The following is a 17,982-nucleotide window of genomic DNA, read 5'->3' on the forward strand; positions in this document are numbered from 1 at the left end:
TCTCTAGAGGCCATATATTTCATGAGATCTTCATGAAAATTGGTCAGAATGTTCACCTTGATGATATGTAGGTCAAGTTCGAAAGTGGGTCACGTGCCTTCAAAAACTAGGTCAGTAGGTCAAATAATAGAAAAACCTTGTGACCTCTCTAGAGGCCATATTTTGCATGGGATCTGTATGAAAGTTGGTCTGAATGTTCATCTTGATGATATCTAGGTCAAGTTTGAAAGTGGGTCATGTGCCTTCAAAAAGTAGGTCAGTAGGTCAAATAATGAAAAAACGTTGTGACCTCTCTAGAGGCCATATTTTTCATGGATTTGTATGAAAGTTGGTCTGAATGTTTTTCTTGATGATATATAGGTCAAGTTTGAAACTGGGTCACGTGCCTTAAAAAAACTAGGTCAGTAGGTCAAATAATAAAAAAAAACCTTGTGACCTCTCTAGAGGCCATATTTTTCATGGATCTGTATGAAAGTTGGTCTGAATGTTCATCTTGATGATATCTAGGTCAAGTTTGAAACTGGGTCAACTGCGGTCAAAAACTAGGTCAGTAGGTCTAAAATAATTAAATCTTTGACCTCTCTAGAGGCCATATTTTTCAATGGATCTTCATGAAAATTGATCTGAATGTTCACCTTGATGATATCTAGGTCAGTTTCGAAACTGGGTCACATGCGATCAAAATCTAGGTCAGTAGGTATAAAAATAGAAAAACCTTGTGACCTCTCTAGAGGCCATATTTTTCATGAGATCTTCATGAAAATTAGTGAGAATGTTCATCTTGATGATATCTAGATCAAGTTCAAAACAGGGTCACGTACCTTCGAAAACTAGGTCCATAGGTCAAATAATAGAAAAACCTTGTGATCTCTCTAGAGACCATATTTTTCAATGGATCTTCATGAAAATTGGTCAGAATTTTTATCTTGATAATATCTAGGTCAAGTTCAAAACTGGGTCACATGAGCTGAAAAACTATGTCACTATGTCAAATAATAGAAAAAACGATGTCATACTCAAAACTGGGTCATGTGGGAAGAGGTGAGCGATTCAGGACCATCATGGTCCTCTTGTTTCTTTTTCTAGGTCAATTACCAATCTCTCTGGGTCAAGTCCCATAACTCTGACATGTATTTTGAGCAAATTATGCCCCCTTTTGGACTTAGAAAATTTTGGTTAAAGTTTTACATGCAAGTTACTATCTCCAAAAATAATGCAGATATTGATTTGAAACTTCACATGTGTCTTCGGGGTTATAAAACTAGTTGATAGCAGCAAGTCCCATAACTCTGACCTTCATTTTGGCCAAATTATGCCCCCTTTTGGACTTAGAAAATTCTGGTTAAAGTTTTGCATGCAAGTACATACAGCTATTTCTAAAAGGCATACAGATTTGAAACTTAATTTTTCTTTTTCTAGGTCAATTACCAACCTCTCTGGGTCAAGTCCCATAACTCTGACATGTATTTTGAGCAAATTATGCCCCCTTTTGGACTTAGAAAATTTTGGTTAAAGTTTTACATGCAAGTTACTATCTCCAAAAATAATGCAGATATTGATTTGAAACTTCACATGTGTCTTCGGGGTTATGAAACTAGTTGATAGCAGCAAGTCCCATAACTCTGACCTTCATTTTGGCCAAATTATGCCCCCTTTTGGACTTAGAAAATTCTGGTTAAAGTTTTGCGTGCAAGTACATACAGCTATTTCTAAAAGGCATTCAGATTTGAAACTTAATTTTTCTTTTTCTAGATCAATTACCAACCTCACTGGGTCAAGTCCCATAACTCTGACATGTATTTTGAGCAAATTATGCACCCTTTTATACTTAGAAAATTTTGGTTAATGTTTTACATGCAAGTTATTATCTCCAAAACTAATGCAGATATTGATTTGAAACTTCACCTTTGTCTTCGGGGTTATAAAACTAGTTGATAGTAGCAAGTCCCATAACTCTGACCTTCATTTTGGCCAAATTATGCCCCCTTTTGGACTTAGAAAATTCTGGTTAAAGTTTTGCGTGCAAGTACATACAGCTATTACTAAAAGGCATATAGATTTGAAACTTATTTTTTCTTTTTCTAGATCAATTACTATCCTCACTGGATCAAGTCCCATAACTCTGACATGTATTTTGAGAAAATTATTCCCCTTTTTGGACTTAGAAAATCCTGGTTAAAGTTTTGCGTGCAAGTACATACGGCAATTACTAAAAGGCATATAGATTTAAAACTTATTTTTTCTTTTTCTAGATCAATTACCAACCTCACTGGGTCAAGTCCCATAACTCTGGCATGTATTTTGGGCAAATTATGCCCCCTTTTGGACTTTGAAAATTCTGGTTTAAAGTTTTACATGCGAGTTTCTATCTCCAAAACTAATGCAGATATTGAATTGAAACTTCACATGTGCCTTAGGGGTTATAAAACTAGTTGATAGCAGCAATTCCCATAACTGATATGCATTTTGGTCAAATTATGCCCCCTTTTGAACTTAAAACTCTTTTGATATTTAACCTTTTTGGGTAATATAAATTCCTGCTTCTGGGACAATATTTCGAATAGTCGAGCTTGGCTGTCTTACGGACAGCTCTTGTTTTTTTTTTTCGTCAAGATTATCCCCATCTAAACTTGGAATTCCAGGTTAAAGTTTGCATGTAAACAGGTTTCTCAAAACCTACTTGTTGGCGAAATGCTTTCAAACTTCATACATTAAGCATCATGACTTTGTGGTGCAAGTTTCCTAACTGTGTACAGCTTTAATTGTCAAAATTGTTCCCCTTTTTAACTAAGAAGTTCTGTGTTTCTCAGAAGCTACTTGGCCAAATGATTTCAAACTTAACACATGACTTCAATATTTTTGGAGGACCTCATGTGACAAGCTACTTAACTGCAGCTTTTATTTTGTAAATATTTAATGCAGAAATTATGTGACAGTTTCGCATACACGCATGTTTCTCAAGAATTACTTGACTAGATGTCTTCAGGTTCTACACACATCTTTAGCATCTTGGGAGATAGCAAATGTTATAACTGGCTTACATTTGAGCAAACTTAAGGCATAAACCCCCATTTTCAACTTAGGAAATTTTGCTAAAGCTTTTGTATGTTAACTAGAAGTAGATGGAAAGGCTTCAAACATCAAGGGTGCTGTCACTAGACTGCTATTGTTAGTTCATACATGCGTACTTTTGTTTAGAACAGTGTGTGTGTGTGTGTTCGGGTTTAACGTCTTTTTCAACAGTTTTTCAGTCATATAAACGATGGTGTCTACTTGTAGCAATGAGCACAGTGCCCAGCTTTATAGTGCTGCCTAACTGGAATGTCATGCCGTAGACATGTGACATGATACCCCACCCAGTCACATTATACTGACACCGGGCTAACCAGTCCTTAATTAGAACAAACATAAACATAAAAGAAATTGTGAAGTAGATTTGCAAAGATTTTTTTGGAAAGCTCTATTCTTGTTCTCTAAAAATGATCAACAGTTCCTCAGACAAATCAGAGATGGAGGACAAATCACTTCAGACATTGCTAAATTGTCATCAGTAACAATTTTTTTCACCCAGGGTTCGAACTTGGAAACACTTGATAGTTTTTATCTTCCTGCTATGGTCTCGTGGATAACGAGTCGTCTCAGCCAAAGTTTGCAAGTTCTAGCACTGCTAGAGTCTTAATTTGCACCATGTTATAATTTGGTTAAATATTTAAAGGCAGTTCCAGAGAAACAGAACCTACTTAGTGATTCAGTTTTTATGCCCCCGAAGGGAGGCATATTAGTTTTCAACTGTCCGTTAGTTAGTCAGTTAGTTAGTTTGTTCGTTCGTCACAATGTTAACTTTTTGTATGAAGGCACTTTACTTGCGAACCACTTCACCCAGGACCTTCAAACTTCATATGATGATAGTACTTATTGAGTACACGACCCCTACTGACTTTAGGGTCACCAGGTCATAGGTCAAGGTCACGAGGTCAAAGGTCAAGGTGCTGCGGGGGCATTTGTCACCATTAGTGACAGCTCTTGTTTTAAACATCTTTTAAGCCACCTTCATAAACAAGCTTGAATAAATTTATGTAAACTACGATTTTCCTCTATTTTAGGATGCTCATGAGTTTTTAGGACAGGTGTTAGATCAGCTAAAAGAGGAGGTGATTAAAATATCCAAAGCCACGCCCACTCCAAATAAGGAAAGTGAAGGCGGAGCAGAAAACAAAATTGATACTGTCTCACCATACAGCGGGAATAATCCAATCACTGTCAACTTTGAATTTGAAGTCCTGCATACATTAACTTGTTTACAGTAAGTGTTTTGCATTACAGTGTAAGTATTGAAATATTTTATCTTGCACATACAAACATAAATCACAAGGCTATTAATTGGGAGATTGCAGACTTGATCCACTGACAAGATGATTATCGGTTACATTTTGGAGAATAGATTATCTCTGGTACAGAATCCAGTAACTTAAGTTGACTAACTTTCTTTGGATAATTCAGGCATTTTTTGTTGTTGTTTATTTGTTTATTTATTTGACAAGACATCATGACTGAGTGAATGTAATTTTAAGAAGTTGGCAGTATAATGATAGTCTTTGAAAATACAGTTGGAACTCAGTATTTTCAGTTCCTAGGGATTGAGCATTTTAATTCAACATAGTGAAAAGTTAACTTAAAATGATATTTTTTGCACTTGTTTTTGGGACGGCACTTGAAAATGTCTTCAAGAGAGCCATAATTTTGAAATGAGCAAATTCGAGATACTGTTTTTGAGTTGTATCAATGGTCTTCAAATCATGTTTTCTTCATGGTGTACAGAAGGCTTATTATATGCTACAATGACTTGAGGCAATTTAGCACAGTTATAGAAGCACTTCTAAGCAACATAGTGAAAGATAAGGGGTAAATCACACTTGATTTTTACTTTATTTCTAGATGTGAAGAACAAGTGACGAAGACAGAACAGTTCCATGATATATCTCTAGATGTGCCAAAACGAAAGTAGGTTCTTGTTCTACTATAGTTTGATTTATATTGTAGATAGTAAGCTTTTGCTATCTAGATTTTACAGAAAGGAACTTTGTTTGTCTATGCAGGAAAATAATGTATTCCATTTATATAATAATAGGGATTCTGAATTTTGACACCTTGGGTGCCATCTTGACAAAACAATTTCAGTCTCAGTTGAGTCTCATGATGAAACTTTGTCATGCATATCAGAATTACAAAGTTACTTTTGTAGTATTGATGGTCTCAGAATTATTATTATGTAAGTAAATCCCTTTGTATAGCAATAAGTATCTGTCATCATGTTCGCAAAACATTTTTCGGTCTCAGCCATGTGTGAGATTGAAACTTCAAGAATAATTGATAAAACAGTAGTGAAAATGAAATATTAGAATATTGGAATTAAGTGCTTATATTGAATGTTAGAGAAAATTACTTGTAAAACTTTTAAGGAAGATTTTTCAAAATGTAAACAAGTGTTTTCTTGTGACATTTCAGGGATTTGATGACACCCAGATCCTTGCAGGATGCCCTGAGTTTATTCTTCAAGAATGAACAGATAGAATACACATGTGAAAAATGTGGACATGGCAAATCTGATGTCTCCCATAAGATAACTCGGTTACCAAGGTTTGTATGAAAATCTTCTATGGCATGTGGATATTATGGATAAATAATATATATAATAATATAATATAATAAATAAGATCATGTAATTGAGCTGAAGCCAAATATAAGCTTTGCTCATTTATTGGTATCGGCTTTGGACCATTCAGTAATCTGGTATGATTGTGTATATATATATATATATATATATATATAGATTGCTCTGAAAATGTTAGAAATTTTGATTTCTCTTTCGATAGGATTCACAGATTTTTTTCTGTAAGACTGTCTGTCAAGATAGGTAGCTTGTATTAACCCCTTTGATGCTGGACACGATTGAGTGTGCCTTTGCGACCAGTGTAGATCATGATCAGCCTGCACAGCCATGCAGTCTGATCAAGATTTGCACTGTTAACCATTCAGTCTTTTTAGCTCATCTGATTTTTTTAAAAAAAATGAGTTATTGTCATCACTTGATCGGTGTCTGCGTTGGCGTCGGCGTTGCCTGGTTAAGTTTTATGTTTAGGTCAGCTTTTCTCCTAAACTATCAAAGCTATTGCTTTGAAACTTGGAACACTTTTTCACCATCATAAGCTGACCCTGTACAGCAAGAAACATAACTCCATCCTGCGTTTTGCAAGATTTATGGCCCCTTTTGTACTTAGAAAATATCAGATTTCTTGGTTAAGTTTTATGTTTAGGTCAACTTTTCTCTTAAACTATCAAAGCTATTGCTTTGAAACTTGCAACAGTTGTTCACCATCATAAGCTGACCCTGTACATCAAGAAACATAACTCCATCCTGCTTTTTGCAAGAATTATTGCCCCTTTTTTGACTTAGAAAATCAGTTTTCTTGGTTAAGTTTTATGTTTAGGTCAGCTTTTCTCCTAAACTATCAAAGCTATTGCTTTGAAACCTGCAACCTTGTTCACCATCATAAGCTGACCCTGTACATCAAGAAAAATAACCCCATCCTGCATTTTGCAAGATTTATGGCCCCTTTTGGACTTGGAAAATATCAGATTTCTTGGTTAAGTTTTATGTTTAGGTCAGCTTTTCTCCTAAACTATCAAAGCTATTGCTTTGAAACTTGGAACACTTGTTCACCATCATAAGCTGACCCTGTACAGCAAGAAACATAACTCCATCCTGCTTTTTTCTTGGTTGTGTATTATGTTTAAGGCAGCTTTTCTCATAAACTATCAGAGCTATTGCTTTGAAACTTGCAACAGTTTTTCACCATCATAAGTGGACGCTGTACATCAAGAAACATAATTCTATCCTGCTTTTTGCAAGAATGATGGCCCCTTTTAGACTTAGAAAATCATGGGTAGGACAATATTTCTATTATACAAAAAAATCAGATGAGCGTCAGCACCCGCAAGGCAGTGCTCTTGTTTTTGTGCCCCCCCATGAGTGGTGGGGGCATATAGATTTGGTCTTGTCCGTGCGTCCGTCCGTCTGTCCGTGCGTCCGTCCATCCGTCTGTCCGTCCGTCCGAAGTTCGTGACACGCCTAGCTCAAAAAGTATTTGATATAAATTCATGAAACCTTGCATGAGTCTTTATCATGATATGAACTTGCGCACCTCCTAATTTTTGTCTGGCTCCGCCCCCTATTTTTAGAGTTATGGCCCCTGAAATAGTCAAAAATGCACATTATCACCTTGTGACGCGCCTAGCTCAAAAACTATTTGATATAGATTCATGAAACCTTGCATGTGTATTAATCATGATATGAACTTGCGCACCTTCTATTTTTCATTTTGGTCCGCCCCCTATTTTCAGAGTTATGGCCCCTGAAATAGTCAAAAATGCACATTTTCACCTTGTGACACGCCTAGCTCAAAAAGTATTTCATATAAATTGATGAAACCTTGCATGAGTCTTTATCATGATATGAACTTGCGCACCTCCTATTTTTTGTCTGGCTCCGCCCACTATTTTTAGAGTTATGGCCCCTGAAATAGTCAAAAATGCATATTTTCACCTTGTGACACGCCTAGCTCAAAAGTATTTGATATAGATTCATGAAACCTTGCATGTATATTAATCATGATATGAACTTGCGCACCCTCTATTTTTCATTGGGTCCTCCCCCTATTTTCAGAGTTATGGCCCCTGAAATAGTCAAAAATGCACATTTTCACCTTGTGACACGCCTAGCTCAAAAAGTATTTCATATAATTTGATGAAACCTTGCATGATTCTTTATCATGATATGAACTTGCGCACCTCCTATTTTTCATTTGGCTCCACCCCCTATTTTTTGAGTTATGGCCCCTGAAATAGTCAAAAATGCACATTTTCACCTTGTGACGCGCCTAGCACAAAAGTATTTGATATAGATTCATGAAACCTTGCATGTGTATTAATCATGATAAGAACTTGCGCACCTCCTATTTTTCTTTGGGTCTGCCTCCTATTTTTTGAGTTATGGCCCCTGAAATAGTCAAAAATGCTCATTTTCACCTTGTGACACCCCTAGCTAAAAAGTATTTCATATAAATTGATGAAACCTTGCATGAGTCTATATCAAGATATGAACTTGCGTACCTCCTATTTTTCGTCTGGCTATGCCCCCTATTTTTAGAGTTATGGCCCCTGAAATAGTCAAAAATGCACATTTTCACCTTGTGACGCGCCTAGCTCAAAAAGTATTTAATATAAATGGTTGAAAACTTGCATAAGTCTTTATCATGATATAAACTTGCACACCTCTAATTTTTTGGCTGGTTCCACCCCTATTTTTAAAGTTATGGCCCCTGAAATAGTAAAAAAATGCACTTTTTCACCTAATTATGTGCCTAGCTCAAAAAGTATTAGATGTAAATTCAGGAAACCTTGCAGGAGTCTTTATCATGATGTGGCCTTGCACTCTTGGCATTCTTCTTGAGAATCTTACTCTTATTACAGAGCTATGGCCCTTGAAATTGCCAGAATAGTGGATTTTTTGTTTGTGATGCTCATAGCTCAAAAAGTATAGGGCCTAGAATAATGAACCCTTTTCATAAAATGTTTGTTGAGGCTTTACCCCATTAAGACTGCAAACATTTGAATTATTGCCCCTTATTTGTGACTAGTGTACCATTGGGGGGCACACCCTGTGTCCTACAGACACATTCTAGTTCTTGGTAGGCTCCCCTTTTAACAGTTAATGGTACTGTCCAAATTGAAAGATGGTCAAGTTCATTTTAGAAATTAAGAGGGGAAACGGTTAAGTTGTTCTGACCCTTCTGGATAGATTCCGCTATATTTTCCATCTGCCCAGATTAATTGTTTTCACTGATACTGTTCTTAGAAACAGCTCCACTATTTCTTTTTCCTCATTAGCAAATTAGATAGATTTCATGTTAGTAAATTGTTATGACTTCATGGGATAGATTTTACTGATTATTTACCATCTGCTTAATAAGGTAGCTTTCACTAAAACTGGTCCGACACCTCCCTGTCTGCCACCCTGGATAGATAGTACCAACATTGTTATTTGCTAGTGTTTTTATAGGCTACATTTTAAACAAGATAAGCATGAGGGAAAGTTTTAAATGGCATAGAACTGACCTCTGTCTGACAAAAAATGACTGCAGGTATCTACATATAATCATCAGAATCACCAAATTCAAAGTTAAAATCGTCAGCACATTGTTTCGACACAGAATTGTTTAATCGTTCTTTCTCATAATCATAAACACCATTCTGGGCCCTCATTGACTGTAAATACTCTGCCAAATGTTCAAGATAAGGCAGCAAACGGAACTTGTGTGGAAATATTTTTGTTGAGGTAGTCAGAAAAGGGAATGTTTTAATGTTCTTGTATTTACATAAGTCGTTCAGCACTTGTAAAATACAAGGTCCTATTTCTGTCTTGTTATCGTTTGAACAAAGATAATGATGGTGAATTATCATTATCTTTATCATGTAGGAGGAATACACTTCGGTGGAATATACGTCAATTCCATCGTCTCGTACTACTGCTTTTGTTGGAAGATGTATTCTGAGTTTTTCATCATCACCATGCCCATTTATGATATATTTCAGAACTCTGTACACTTTCTTATGATTCTTTGATAAAACATGTTTCATAAAATAAACCTCTGTCTCGGTAAAAGAAAATTTGTTGGAAACAAACAGAATGTTTCCAGTCTTCCTGACTTCTTCACAGAACGGTTCAAAAAAACAGATGGTATGTATGTTTTCAATCAGATGTGGATCAAAACATCTGACTGCTGGAACAAGGTCTACGAGAATAGGCTGCATTTCTTCCAGTCCTCTCTGGTAAATAAATTTTAGATTTATGGCAGGAGCATTTCTTTCCACTGTCCAGTCAAAGAACAGTTTTTGTTCTTCACTAATTGCTTCACACTTGGAGCCAGTATAGACTAATGTTTGCCCATTGTATTTACTGTATTTACAGACTTCTTCTATAGGTATATAAATGTCGGCCAAAAAGCAGATCATGTAAACATCTGACGCATGTTGAGCCATATCACCTGTTAAGCAGCCAAGTACAAGTGTGAAATCAAACTCATCTGGAAATTTATTCTTTGTTCCTTCATAAAAACTACCGACTTTAAGTACATTTGTTGGTCCTGGTGTTTCTATTACTATGCCAAGCTCTTCAGCAACCATTTTTATTTTTTCCTTCACATCATGATCTGCTAAAACCTGGTCTGCTATTCTTTGTACCAGTGTTTCTATACCTGTCTGAATGAACTCCACTTCATTATCAGCTACATGTGTTTCAAATAAACATTCCCTCTTAAAAACATCATTCAGGTATAGTTCTAGATGATTTGTTGGTTTAGATAATCTATTCCCCATGATGAACTCAAGAAACAAACGTTTTCAACAGTAACACTACTTTCCATTTATGTCAAGTTTTGTCTTTTTTATGCAGCTGAAGCCAAAATTAAGTTGTGAATCTGTTTTGAAAGCTCTTTGTGTAAACTTATTAATCTGACATGGGTAAACGTTCTCTGTATTGTGACGGAATTCCATATTTCTGAACTTCTCCAGGGTTGTTTTCCCAAATTGCATGAATCCGGGGTGAAAATTGAGTAGCAGGCATCGAAGAGCAATGCAATACCGCGTGCAGAACAGTGATAAAAAACTATGTGATATGTGCTATTTTTAGATCAAAGTACGGAGATCTACGAATTTTGCATTTGTAACCTTTGGCTATTTATCATCTTTATGTAATCAAAGTTATCAATAAACATCCAAGGCTGGGTTTGATATTTCTACTTCTTTAAGACATGTGACATCAGTTAATACAAAGCAAAAGAGAGGACAATCATAACCTGATGATGATACCCTGAAATGATAAAAAGTACAACATACTAAATATCTTAGTTGCAGATATCAATTTTAAGAGATATCAATATCTAAAGTATATGTATACGCAATAAATGAGATAAAAATCTCTCAAAGATATCTAAACAAAGTAGCCTGTCTCCATACAAACAATAGGTGCATATCCTATAAATGAAATTAATGTTGTCAAAAACTAATATGTCTAGTGGCTTAGAATAAAACATTGTTTATACTGGGTATATATAACGCTGTTGTTGGGGTCCAAGGTTCGAGACCCGCGGATTTAATTTTGAGTTTTTAATACATGTATATGGCTTTCAGTGCCTCGAATCTTTATTAATTCCGATGTACTGAATGGGATGATTACGAAAAATGGCTGCATTTTAGATCTATTACAAAACTGGGCATGTTGTTTTGATTTTTATGCCCCCGCTTTTGGGGGAGGGGGCATATAGATTTGCCCTTGTCCGTCCGTCCTTCCGAGAACGTTGTGTCATGCCTAGCTCCAAAAGTATTTGACCTAGAGTCACAAAACTTTACAGGAATGTTGGTCAGCATGTGTAGTTGTGCACCTGGGGTTTCGCGTCCGGATTCATTCAGTCATTTAGGAGTTATGGCCCCTGACTTTGTAAAAATTGGTCATTTTAGTGTTGTATCGCGCCTAGCTCCAAAGGAATTTGACGTAGAGTCACAAAACTTTACAGGAATGTTGGTCAGCATGTGCAGTTGTGCACCTGGGGTTTCGCATCTCGATTCATTCAGTTTTGTATGAGTTATGGCCCCTGACTTAGTTAAAAATTGGTCATTTTGATGTTGTGTCGCTCCTAGCTCCAAAAGTATTTGACCTAGAGTCACCAAAGTTTACAGGAATGTTGGTCAGCATGTGCAGTTGTGCACCTGGGGTTTCGCGTCTGGATTCATTCAGTCATTTAGGAGTTATGGCCCCTGACTTTGTAAAAAATTTGTCATTTTAATGTTGTGTAGAGCGTAGTGGGGGCATCTGTGTCCCATGGACACATTTCTAGTTTATTCATAACTTTATCATGACATCACCGTACATTAGGGATTCTAATTGTCCAATCAGAGAGCTGCATTTTCGAGTACCTGCCAGTTTCCACTTGGTATATTTACAATAAACATATCAGTCAAACTGTGTTAAAGACCACCTCTGAACAGAGACCACCTGGCTCTAAAGACCGCATGTGTTGTTTCCCATTATAACATTTACAGTGTGTTTTAACCTGTGAATAAAGACCACCTCCCAATAAAGCCCACATTTTGACTTTCACAAGGATGGTCTTTATACACAGCTTTGACTGTAGTGACTTTAGAAATAAAGATCACACTACTTTAGAAATCAAATTAAGATTTCTCACTGCACATGCCCCAGATGATGCTACAAACAACAAAACTTTGAAGTTTCATTGAAATAATATGGATTTAATACCTTTATTATGCCTCCCTTTGAAGAAGGAGGGGTATATTGTTTTGCAGATGTCGGTCGGTCGGTTGGAATGTAGACCAATCTGTTTCCGGATGATAACTCAAGAACGCTTGGGCCTAGGCTCATGAAAGTTGATAGGGAGGTTGGTCATCACAAGCAGATGACCCCTATTGATTTTGAGATCTGTATGTCAAAGGTCAAGGTCACATTGACCCTGATTAGTGGAATGGTTTCAGGATGATAACTCAAGAACTCATGGCCTAGGATCATGAAAGTTGATAGGGAGGTTGGTAATCACCAGCTGATGACCCCTATTGATTTTGAGGTCAGTATGTCAAAGGTCAAGGTCACAGTGACCCTGAACAGTTGAACGGTTTCCGGATGATAACTGAAGAATGCTTTGGCCTAGGGTCATGAAAGTTGATAGGGAGGTTGTTCATGACCAGCAGATGACCCCTATCAATTTTGAGGTCAGTACGTCAAAGGTCAAGGTCACAGTGACCAGAAACAGTAAAATGGTTTCCGGGCAGTAACTCAAGAACGCTTGGGCCTAGTGTCAGGAAAATTGATAGTGAGGTTGGTCATGACCAGCAGATGACCCCTATTGATTTTTAGGTCATTAGGTCAAAGGTCAAGGTCACATTGGACAGGAACAGTTAAACGGTTTCTGATCTTCTTGTCCAAAACCACAGGGCCTAGGGCTTTGATATTTGGTATATAGCAAAATCTAATGGACCTCTACCAAGATTGTTCAGATTATTTCCCTGGGGTCAAATATGGCCCCACCTCGGGGGTCACATGGTTTATATAGACTTATATAGGAAAAAACTTTGAAAAGCCTCTTGTCCAAAACCACAGGTCCAAGGGCTTTGATATTTGGTATATGACATCATCTAGTGGTCCTCTACTAAGATTATCCAAATTATTCCCCTAGGGTCAAATATGGCCCCGCCCTGGGGGTCACACGGTTTACATAGACTTATATAGGGAAAAACTTTGAAAATCTTCTTGTCCAAGCCACAAAGACTAGGGCTTTGATATTTGCAATGTAGCTTCATCTACTGGTTCTCTACCAAGTTTGTTCAAATTATCCCTCTAGGGTCAAATATGGCCTCGTCTCGGGGGTCACATGGTTAATATAGACTTACATAGGGAAAAACTTAGAATCTTCATGTCTGTAACCTATATCATTCAAATTTGGACCACATGTATTGTTTTGAGTGGCAAGATGAACCTTGACATGAGTTGACCTTGATCTTGACCTGGTGACCTACTTTCACATTTCTGTAGCTACAGCCTTCAAATTTGGACCACATGCATAGGTTTGTGTACCGAAACAAACTTTGACCTTGTTATTGACCTAGTGACCATGTTCCGAAATGAAATTTGACCTTGATTTTGACCTAGTGACCTACTTTCACATTTCTGAAGCCACAGCTTTCAAATTTGGACCACATGCACAGTGTTTTGTACTGAATGAAATTTGACCTTGATTTTGACCTGGAGCTAGTCTTAAAATTTGAAACGTTCAAAAATGGCTCAGTGGTGGGTGCCAAGATCACTCTGTGATCTCTTGTTAGGTTAATAGGTTAAAGTTCAAGGTCAGATTGAACCAGAACGGTAGAACTTTTGTTTACAGTGAGCATACAATTTCTGTTCCTTGTGCAATTACTGAATGCATCAAGGGGGGCATTTTGTGTTCGATGAGCTCTTGTTTAAGTTTAAAGTTTTAGATTTTACAAAGGGAGTCTGTGATGAAGTCTGAGTAAAATTTAATCATTACCCAAGTTCATTCACTTTGCTTTCAACTTAGAAATCAACTTGATTCATTTTTCCTTTACTACATCAATCTATTGAGCGCAGTTTAGCTTTATTTCACCGGTCTATATAATTATGCCGCCCCCAACTCCATCTAATCTTCACCATACTTGAACAAAACAGGATTGCCAGTAAGTCCTCGGCCAAGTTCAATAACTAGCCAAACTAGCCCAGGCACTTCAGAATTATGGCCCTTGAATTACCCAAGGTCAACCTTTTTACTTTACAAAAGGTAGGTTTGTAGTGAGTAAACAGTATATAAAGACTGACTTACTATTTAGATGATTTCTCAAAAGCAGCTCTAGTTTTCTTTTGTTTCATTGTACTCAATTCCGCTTTAATATATCAAAGTATTTATTTCACTTTTTTGAGCTCACCTGAGTTATTGTGATCGCTCGATGTCCGTCGTCCATCGTCTTTCTGTTGTCTATCAGTCTGTCAACATTTAGCTTGTGTATGCGATATAGGCTGTATTTTTCAATTGATCTTCATGAATTTTAGTCAAAATGATTGCCTTGATGAATTCTAGGTTAGTTTGAATATTGGTCATCTGGGATTAAAAAGTAGGTCACTAGGTCAAATTAAAGAAAAACCTTGTGTATGCGATAGTGGCTGTATTTTTCAATTGATCTTCATGAAATTTTGTCGGAATGATTGCCTTGATGAAATCTAGGTCAGATTTGAATATGGGTCATCTGAGATCAAAAACTGGGTCATTTCAAAGAAAATACTTGTTTAAACCCGAGAGACCACATTTTTGGTCCTATCCTAATGAAATTGGCCAGAATATTTTGTTTCCATGAAATCACTAGGTCAAACATGTTTACACTGTTATGGTGTGTTTCTCAGGTGAGTGACCTAGGGCCATCTTGGCCCTCTTGTTGTCTCAATTCAATAAACTGAATTCACTTTGAACAAGGTATCAATCTAATTAACTCACTTTGCTATCATGGTCTCACTTCAACTGTCAGCTTCTGAATTCAACCTCCATTTTTTTCTTTCACTTAAGGTGCTTTCGCATTTACTTCTTAATGACCAATTATTCCATTCATGATATTTATATTTCAGTTGTTTTTCAATGATCTGAGTTCAATGAACTATGCCAATATGACCAGTAATTAATACAGTGATACAAATATTTCTCAATATTCATAAAAATACAAAGTATGTGTGACTTTGTGTGTCACTTCATACTATATAACATAGGAGAATGTCACTTTATAAAAATAAATTTTAAATTAAATGCATAGTAAGCCTGAGCAAACAGTACTTACGAATACGAAGGCTTCTTTACATCCAAAGTATAAACTAGGTTAATCAATAAAAATATTTATATTAAACTCAACGATCTACTTCGAATAAACCCTGTTTTTAATAACTAATCCTTGAAATGAACACCTAATTTTTTCTGACTGTTTATTATACACTAGTACTATACCACCTGAAAAAAATTTGTAATCAATCCAGTGTACTAAAAATAGCCAGGCTTTCCCTAATTGTAAACCTTGGTATTGATTGTATTTAGAGTATTGTCAGTTAACAAACATGACATGTTATAAATAGAGAACAATAAGGAAACATTATCGGAAGAGTCAATTATGTCTTTATTGGTAATTCAGGGTTTACTGACATGGTAAATCAGGATTTGCTTTATATTCAATAGTATGATTATTTTGTCAGGGATAATCATAATGGTTTCACTACCTGATTCCCCGTTTCTCAATAGTAGCATTTAACATATTATTGTTGTTACGAATCCCTTGCCAGAGTAGTAAACCTGCAGCTATGAAGGTTAATAAACAATCTACTGGTAACTTACTATAAATCATTCTCAGTCTACACAGGTATCTAGTATTGATATGATAGCATTGCAATTAAGTATAACTGATTGAAATTGTCTGCACAAGTTTATAAATTGATGTCCATTTACAGTGGGTAAAATTACTATCATATTTCCAGCAATTATTTTTCTAACACATTCAATTTGTTTTGGTTCAAGGAAACTACTGTAAAAACAGAAATTTTCGCGAGGGTTTAATTTTCGCTATATTCGCGAGGCCCTACATCTCGCGAAAATTTATCATCATGTAAATAGTCACCTTAGTATAATTCGAATTCAAGCAGTGACAATTTTTACATTTTCGGGAATATTAATCCTTGCGAACAAACTCAAAATTTCAGATTCGCGAAAATACGTGCTTTTACAGTATACTGTGTATTTCTTTCTTAATTAATGCAAAACAATGCATACTTGTTTTTTACAGAAAATTCTAATGTATTTGTAAATTCCATCGCATACTACTACTAAAGCAGCAGACGAAAAAAAGTTCTAAAATATAAAAGGAAGCTCTGTGTGACAATCACATTGATATGTACACACAATCAGTCAGCTATTGCTATCTTTCATTATACGCCCAAAGGAACGTATTATGTTATGACGCTGGTGTCCGTCTGTCCGTTAGCAATTTCGTGTCCGCTCTGTAACTCTTGAACCCCTTGAAGGATTTCAAGGAGACTTGACACAAATGTTCACCACACCCAGACGACGTGTAGAGCGCATGTTCCGGATGTCTCGCTTCAAGGTCAAGGTCACACTTAGGAGTCAAAGGTCATATCAGTTTGTTTCGTGTCCGCTCTGTAACTCTTGAACCCCTTGAAGGATTTCAAAGAAACTTGACACAAATGTTCACCACACCAAGACGATGTGCAGAGCGCATGTTCTGGTTGACTTGCTTCAAGGTCAAGGTCACACTTAGGGGTCAAAAATCATATCAGTTTGTTTCGTGTCCGCTCTGTAACTCTTGAACTGCTGGAAGGATTTCAAAGAAACTTGGCAGAAATGTTCACCACATTGCAACGATGTGCAGAGCGCATGTTCCGGATGACTCGCTTCAAGGTCAAGGTCACACTTAAGGGTCAAAGGTCATATATGACTTTGCTTTGTGTATATTGCTCTGCATTGCAGTGCTCTTGTTTTTATTTGGCAGATCTCTTTTTTTGTACTTACAATAATTTTTTTTTGAATTACTTCCCTTTTCTGTTACTATAAATAGCTTATTTTGAAGCTTTTTTATTATTGGCCGTAGGGAAAAACCGAGACCACTTTTCTGTGGTACAACATGGATGGTACCTCCAATTTTAAGGTGTATTTTTACATACCTGTACCTGATAAAGATTTTTTTGTAGACTTTGAATTTTTTTTTTGTGGACTTAGATTTGTTTTTTGAAGTTTTCCTTTTGTTGTTCCAGTCCTTTGGGGCTTCAACAGTCAAGTTCTTAACTTAAAATTTTGCTCCTATCCTATGATGTAAGCCTTCGGGCGTATATTGCCCCGCTTGGCGACACTCTTGTTAATATTATACCTGGCACGATGTAGTTCTTGTGTTGTAACAGTCGTTAATATGTAGTGTAAACATGTAGAAGAGTCTAGTATTCAGTCACATGGTCTTATGACGTCATGTCCGTCTCCACTGAGCCAATCAAATTCAAGCCCGAACCAAATCAGGAATTCCAGGGAATACCAATGTTTACTTGCTCAAAATAGACCCAGCAAGATCAAAACAGCGGAAGTAAACATGACCAAACAGAGAGTGACCCATCAACTAGACTTTTAGATGTGGTTTCATTTACAATAGCTGATCATCATTTTAATAATAGTATCAAATATATTTATCAGTGTGTCAGATAATGGTGAGAAAAGATACAAGGTCAGTGTGATTTGAGCTCATCATTTTAAACTCCTGGTCCCAAGTTTATCAAAGTGTCCCAAGCTTGTAAAACTGAGTTTGGAGATT

At 36.5% G+C, this 17,982-nt stretch overlaps 2 protein-coding genes across 3 annotated transcripts in view; one reads left to right on the top strand and one right to left on the bottom strand.

Annotated features, from left to right (window-relative positions):
• LOC123537803 (ubiquitin carboxyl-terminal hydrolase 37-like) overlaps window positions 1–17,982 on the top strand; it is a 62,527-nt gene that overhangs the window by 25,598 nt on the left and 18,947 nt on the right. For both annotated transcript variants that reach the window (XM_053530531.1, XM_053530530.1), the window contains exons 10-12: window positions 4,104–4,303; window positions 4,936–5,001; window positions 5,506–5,637. In XM_053530531.1, the coding sequence (XP_053386506.1) occupies window positions 4,104–4,303; window positions 4,936–5,001; window positions 5,506–5,637 (398 nt within the window). The remainder of the gene's footprint in view (window positions 1–4,103; window positions 4,304–4,935; window positions 5,002–5,505; window positions 5,638–17,982) is intronic.
• LOC123537804 (uncharacterized) lies at window positions 9,141–15,703 on the bottom strand. The gene is made up of 2 exons (XM_045321636.2): window positions 15,463–15,703; window positions 9,141–10,927 (listed from the first exon to the last, which is right to left on the bottom strand). Exon 2 carries the CDS (start codon window positions 10,432–10,434, stop codon window positions 9,205–9,207), a length of 1,230 nt encoding a protein of 409 aa, XP_045177571.2. The 5' UTR covers window positions 10,435–10,927; window positions 15,463–15,703; the 3' UTR covers window positions 9,141–9,204.

The sequence above is a fragment of the Mercenaria mercenaria genome, chromosome 18 (assembly GCF_021730395.1).
Source record: "Mercenaria mercenaria strain notata chromosome 18, MADL_Memer_1, whole genome shotgun sequence".
Taxonomy (NCBI): domain Eukaryota; kingdom Metazoa; phylum Mollusca; class Bivalvia; order Venerida; family Veneridae; genus Mercenaria; species Mercenaria mercenaria.